The following is a 6,641-nucleotide window of genomic DNA, read 5'->3' on the forward strand; positions in this document are numbered from 1 at the left end:
GAGAGCTTGGTACAAAAGGATTAAAAATGGGGAGGTCACTTTAGAACAGGAATTCGTACAACTGGTTAGAAATGTTAAAAAAGAGATAAGGAAAGCAAAAAGAAACTATGAAGTTCGCATAGCAGGGCAAGCAAAGACAAATCCTAAAGGGTTTTTTCAGTTATATCGTACTAAGACTAGGGAAAGGATAGGTCCATTAAAAACTGAGACAGGTCAAATAACAGATAGTGATGAAGAGATGAGTAGTATTTTTAATAAATATTTTGTATCTGTATTTACTAAAGAGGAACTTAACAATATGCCTTCAGCCGAACAAGTCTATGTGGGTGGGGACGAGGACAGGTTGACGAGTTTAGCAGTTACCAGGGAGGATGTTCTTAAACAAATAGTAAAACTCAAACCAAACAAATCCCCAGGGCCGGATGAAATGTTTGCCAGGGTGCTTAAAGAATGCAAAGAGGAGCTTTGTGACCCACTGTCAACCATATTTAATAAATCAATAGAGTCAGGCAGAGTGCCAGAGTTTTGGAAAGTTGCTAATGTGATACCAGTTTTTAAGAAAGGAGATAGATCACTTGCGTCTAACTATCGACCAATTAGCCTAACGTCTATTGTGGGAAAGTTACTCGAATCTATAATAGCAAATAAAATTCGTCTTCATCTTGAAAAACATAAATTAATAATTGAGTCGCAACATGGTTTTATAAATGGCCGTTCATGTTTAACAAATTTGTTATCTTTTTATTCTAGCATTGTTGAGGCAGTTGATAGTGGTAAGGATTGCGATATTGTATACCTTGACTTTAGCAAAGCTTTTGATACAGTGCCACATGAAAGACTGATTAAAAAGATAGAGTCTCATGGTATTGGGGGTGCTATATTAAGCTGGATTAGGGCATGGCTATACCAAAGGAAACAGAGAGTTATTATAAATGGAATCAAGTCAGAGTGGGAAAATGTTGTAAGTGGAGTGCCTCAAGGCTCTGTCCTGGGACCTGTTGTTTATAATATATATAAATGATTTAGATTCAGGTTTGAGTAGCAACATTTGCAAATTTCCCGATGATACGAAAATCGGTAGGGAAATTAATTCGGAGGAGGACTTACTATCACTTCAAGTTGATCTAGATAGGGTTTTGAAATGGTCAAATTATTGGCAGATGCAGTTTAATGCTGATAAATGTAAAGTTCTGAGGTTAGGTAATGATGATAGAGTTACAAGATACGAGCTAGATGGTGTTGAGATTGCGAAGTCGGATTGCGAAAGGGATGTGGGAGTTATGATTAGTAAGAATTTAAAACAAAAGGATCAATGCATAAATGTTCGTAATAAGGCAAATCGGAAACTTGGATTTATTAATCGTAGCGTTAGTAACAAAACACCTGGTGTGGTTCTCAAGCTATATCTTGCTCTAGTTAGGCCCCATTTAGATTATGCAGTTCAGTTTTGGTCGCCATATTATAGAATGGATATAAATTCACTTAAACGTGTCCAGCGTAGGATGACTAAGTTAATTCCCCAAATTAGAAATCTTTCATATGAAGAAAGATTAACAAAGCTTAAGTTGCATTCACTGGAAAGGCGAAGAGTTAGGGGCGACATGATAGAGGTTTACAAGTGGATGAATGGACATAACAGGGGGGATAATAATAGAGTATTAAAAATATCAACACAAGACAGAACACGAAAAAATGCGTATAAATTGGATAAGTTTAGATTTAGGAAAGACTTGGGTAAATACTGGTTCAGTAACAGGGTTGTTGATTTGTGGAACCAATTGCCGCGTAACGTGGTGGAGGTGGTGTCCCTCGATTGTTTCAAGCGCGGGTTGGACAAGTATGAGTGGGATTGGGTGGTTATAGATAGGAGCTTCCTGGTATGGGCCAATAGGCCTTCTGCAGTTACCTTTGTTCTTATGTTCTTATGTGTTGATACTTTTAATTCCTTAATAATATCCCCTTCGATATGTCCATTCATCCACTTGTAAACCTCTATCATATCACCCCTAGTTTTTCGCCTTTCCAGTCAATGCAATTTAAGCTTTGTTAATCTTTCTTCACATGACAGGTTTCTAATTTGGGGAATTAACTTTGTCATCCTGCGCTGGACCCGTTCAAGTGAATTTGTATCCATTCATAGAATGGACATAAATTTATATCCATTCATAGAATGGATATAAATTTTGTGTCATGAAGTACGGAAGTACGGCGATCAAAACTGAACTGCATAATCTAAATGGGGCCTAACCAGAGCTGAAGAACAAGAAGAACATATATTAGGCTGTTGTTCTTCAGCCTAATATAGCTGAAGAACAACACCAGGTGTCTTGTTATTAATGCTTCGATTAATAAATCCCAGTGTCCTATTTGCCTTATTACGAACATTCATGCATTGATCTTTTGGTTTTAAATTCTTACTATTCATAACTCCCAGATCCCTTTCGCAAAAATAAATAAAAATAAAAATAAATAAAAATGATGTTTTACAAAGTAATGTTTGTGTGGTCCACAGACCAGGTCACTGGAAGGTCAACACTTCCGCCAGACGGGTAAGCTGGTGAGCCTTTCTGAGCAGAACTTGATTGACTGTTCCACCAAGTACGGCAATGGTGGCTGTGACGGTGGACTGATGACCGCTGCCTTCAAGTACATTGAGGACAATGGTGGGATTGACACTGAAGATTCTTATCCTTACAAGAAGAAGGTAAATACACGTTTCAAGATAATTATATATTTTATATGGGATGTGGTCTTAAACTTTTAAACAGTGAGTAGTTTGTAATATTTGCAGATGAGGAGTCTGCAAATATTGCAGTCTGTGTGTGGTTTGGTCAACATATTTCGTAATACTTGCTTTTTTGTGATTGACACTGAAGATTTTTATCCATATATCAAGGTAAATACACATTTAATGATAATTATATTTTACATATTTAAAAATGGTTTTAAACTTTTTAACAGATAGAATGATAAGCATTTGCATAACATATTTGCCTATAATATAAGCAAATATTACACACTTATATATAATGTACATATGTGTTGTTCATATTTTTATACATAATAATATTGTAACCTTACTCTATTAGGAAGGAAAGTGTCAATATAAACAACAAGAATCTGGTGCTAAAGTGACTGGTTTTGTTCATATTCGCGAGGGAAGTGAAGATGCACTGAAGAAAGCTGTTGCCACAGTTGGACCAGTATCTGTTGCCATTGATGCCTCACACGGGTCAATCCAGTTTTACCATCATGGTAAGTTTTTTTTTATTGTGAATGTGTACATAGATCACATTTTACTGAAGGTGATCAGTATATTTCTGCATGCTCATATAAACGTGATAGGTGCATCATGTGTGTATATAAATTATTTATATTGTATGAGAACAATATAAACAACGATTGTTTATTGTTCAACGATTCTCGCGTCTTAGATCTGCTGTGTTTTTGATTGATTGATTGATAAAGATTAAGCCACCCAAGAGGTGGCACGGGCATGAATAGCCCGTAAGTGGTACAATTTTTTTTTCCCCAGTGTTCTGAGGTTGCATTTAACCATCAAGCTGTTATCGTGGGGGAGGATACTGCTTCACAGTCTTTATGAGGGTGTCCAGCTGCTGGACACCTTTGTTGACCAGGAGAGTGGCTGTGTTGATGGCTTCAGGGTGGCCACTGCATGATTCAGGAACTCTTAAAGCTCTTCTAAGGTCATTGGTTGCTTCACATTCCAGAAGATAGTGAAGTAATGGCTTTTCTGTGACAGTTTGGCAGAAGATGCACTCTCTCTGTCGGGGTTCACCAATCTCCCAGTTGCATCTGTAACCTAGACGTAGTCTATATAGCCTAACTGCTATTTCCCTGTGGATTCCTTTTGGGATATTTAACCTTTCTAATTTGGTTGCCTGAAGATACCATGTTGCAGATGGCGAACCTTCAGCTATTCTCTGGTGTAGGTAGGCTTTGTTGAGATGTGAGAGTTTTTTGGTGATGATGTTCTCTAGGCTGGGTTGAATTGTTTTATGTATCACTGGATAACGAGTTGCCAATTTAGCAATTTCATCAGCTTTTTCATTTAATGGGATTCCAATATGGGATGGGATCCAGTTTAAAGTTATGTTGAGGCCTTTGCCTTTAGCGACTGCTCCTTGATACAAAATGGTGGTAATTATTTCCACATTATCTTTCCACTGTTTTTGTCCTAGTATTTGAAGTGCAGCTTTTGAGTCTGTGTGTATGATTGCATTTTGAGTGTTTTGTGCAATCACATATGCGAATGCCTGTTGTATGGCGAACAGCTCAGTTTGGGTTGATGATACTAGTCCTCCCAGTCTCCAATATGCCTGAACGCTGGTCGTGCAAAGAGCAGCGCCAGCACTCTCATTTTCTGTGTCCACCGATCCGTCTGTGAAGATGTGGGTGGCTCCTGCTACTGCTATGCTATACATTTGCTCTTCTATTATGCGCCTTAGGATTGTCGGATCATAGGCAGCCTTTTTCATTGGGAGATTTTCTATTACTATTTTGAAAGTAGGCTCTTCCCACGGCGCGGAAGGAGTGTAATTTGGGTGTGGATGATCACCCTCTCTATCAAGAATCATGTTTTTTAAATGTAGTCTGTTTAGGACTTTTCCTGCTCTTGCAACCCAAGAGTTTCCATTGTTTTGGCCTAGTCCAACCACCAAAGCCTGCCGTACTGGGATTGGATCAGAAGAAATAATTATCTTACTGATAATTGTAGCTGTCCTTTGTGATATTCTTTCTTGTAGAGAGGGCAAACCCGTCTCCAGTCTAAGAGTTTCAAGCCTGGTCCACATGGGGGCTCCCAGTGCAGCTCTCATAGCATTGTTTTGGGCAACTTCAAGCTTTTTCCACTGTTGGTGTGATAGATTTATGAGTGCAGGTGCGGCATAATCGATCACTGATCTGACTGCCTGTACATAGTATGTGCGAAGGACTTGCAGATTGGCTCCTCCAGAAAGGGAGGTTAGCGACCTGAGGATTGCCGTCCGGGCCGCAGTTCGCTCTCTCAAGTATGTGACCTCAGCATTAAAATTCATGTGTGTGTCCAGGATGATTCCTAGATACTGATAGGTGTCAACCCATTCTATTGGTTGACCCTGTACTGTGAGTTGGATGTTGGGCTTCGCTATTTTTATGGGCATGGCCTTTGACTTTGAGGGGTTGAGTTTGATCCCAATCTGTTTTGCCTCTTTACTGATGCAGTCTAAGCATTTGGGTGCAAGGCTTCTCTGTTTATGAGACAGTTTTTGGTCCAGGAGAGCAGGTTGCCTCTGACCTCTTTGTCAATGAGGCAGCAGAGAATAGCTGGGGCGCTAGCCAGTTCAAAAGCTTTTTCGAGGTCCAGGAATATCAGCATTCCTGGTCTGTCATTCAAGTGGGCTAACAGAGTTGTAATACATTCCACTGTGCCAACCCCTCTTCTATAGGCATACATATCATGGTGCAGTTTAGGCATTTTCCACTCCAGTCTGTTGAGTGCCATTCTGTCAGCCGTCTTGGCTGCACAGCTTTGGAGAGAGATGGGCCTGGGATTAGCTGGATCTTTGGGTTTTGGGATCGGCACTATGTCTGCTCTATTCCAAGCTGTGTTTTCTAAAGTCTTTGAATATATATCATACTTTCTTTCTCATAGTGCGTTAAGTATTCATCATGTTTTCTACCAGAAAGTGTCATGTTCACACACTGTCATGTCCATGTATACACACAATCATGTCAATGAGGTGGTTCGTCTCACTCACCATATCGACAATTCCCACGTTGTAGCACAGTATTTATTCTTCCATTTAATTTAATGCCTTTAAATTCGGAATCTTATTTATTTTGTAGGAATTATGAAAGTTTCTGAACAAATAATTTGTTAAATATTGTATTATTGAAGGATGAATATATATATTGCAGGTGTTTATGACGAGCCAGAATGTAGCTCAACGAATCTTTGCCACGGTGTTCTGGTTGTGGGTTATGGCACTACGGAGGACGGAACTGACTACTGGCTGGTGAAGAACTCTTGTGGCACAACTCTGGGTGATGAAGGCTACATCAAGATGATGAGGAACCGTGGTAACCAGTGTGGCATTGCTACTGAGGCCTCTTTCCCCCTTGTATAAACTCGTGGGGACCCACCGTGGCATTGTTACTGCGGCCTTCTTCCTTCTTGTAGCGTGGGGACCCAGCGTAGCATTGTTACTGCTGCTTCCTTCCCTCTTGTTTCGTGGAGATCCAGTGTAGCATTGTTACTGCTGCCTCCTTCCTTCTTGTATCGTGGAGACCCAGCGTAGCTTTGTTACTGCGGCCTTCTTCCTTCTTGTATCGTGGGGACCCAACGTGGCATGACTACTGCTGCCTCCTTGTATAAACACTCACATATAAACACCTTGTATTTGCACACTGGGTCGAGGAGACCCAGTGTGCCAGTCTTGCTGCTCACTACTAACTTCCACTTAGAACTGACATTTTATCTGCTGTATAATTTTGTTTTTTTCATCTGATTTATTTGAGAGATTTAATAAATTGAATCACATTTGCCTCATGAAGGCAGACAAAATAATTTGGTTCTGACATAATGGAGTCTTCAATGAATATAGGAAATTGGTTAATTGAACTCAGAGGACTCAGTTGGT

The 6,641-nt window shown here is 39.8% G+C and overlaps 1 protein-coding gene across 1 annotated transcript; it reads left to right on the forward strand.

The window, feature by feature from the left end:
- The first annotated feature begins 1,966 nt into the window (after positions 1–1,966).
- Positions 1,967–6,128, forward strand: LOC138352313 (cathepsin L-like peptidase). The gene is made up of 4 exons (XM_069304688.1): positions 1,967–1,984; positions 2,513–2,704; positions 3,090–3,255; positions 5,920–6,128. Exons 1-4 carry the CDS (start codon positions 1,967–1,969, stop codon positions 6,126–6,128), a joined length of 585 nt encoding a protein of 194 aa, XP_069160789.1.
- Positions 6,129–6,641: the final 513 nt, after the last annotated feature.

This window comes from Procambarus clarkii, chromosome 53 (genome assembly GCF_040958095.1).
Source record: "Procambarus clarkii isolate CNS0578487 chromosome 53, FALCON_Pclarkii_2.0, whole genome shotgun sequence".
Classification (NCBI taxonomy): Eukaryota; Metazoa; Arthropoda; class Malacostraca; order Decapoda; family Cambaridae; genus Procambarus; species Procambarus clarkii.

Bases quoted from the DNA above. Each gene is read 5' to 3' on its own strand.
- LOC138352313 (XM_069304688.1), top strand. The intron at 2,705-3,089 runs GTAAATACACGT...TTACTCTATTAG, and splicing joins CTTATCCTTACAAGAAGAAG to GAAGGAAAGTGTCAATATAA. The intron at 3,256-5,919 runs GTAAGTTTTTTT...TATATATTGCAG, and splicing joins AATCCAGTTTTACCATCATG to GTGTTTATGACGAGCCAGAA.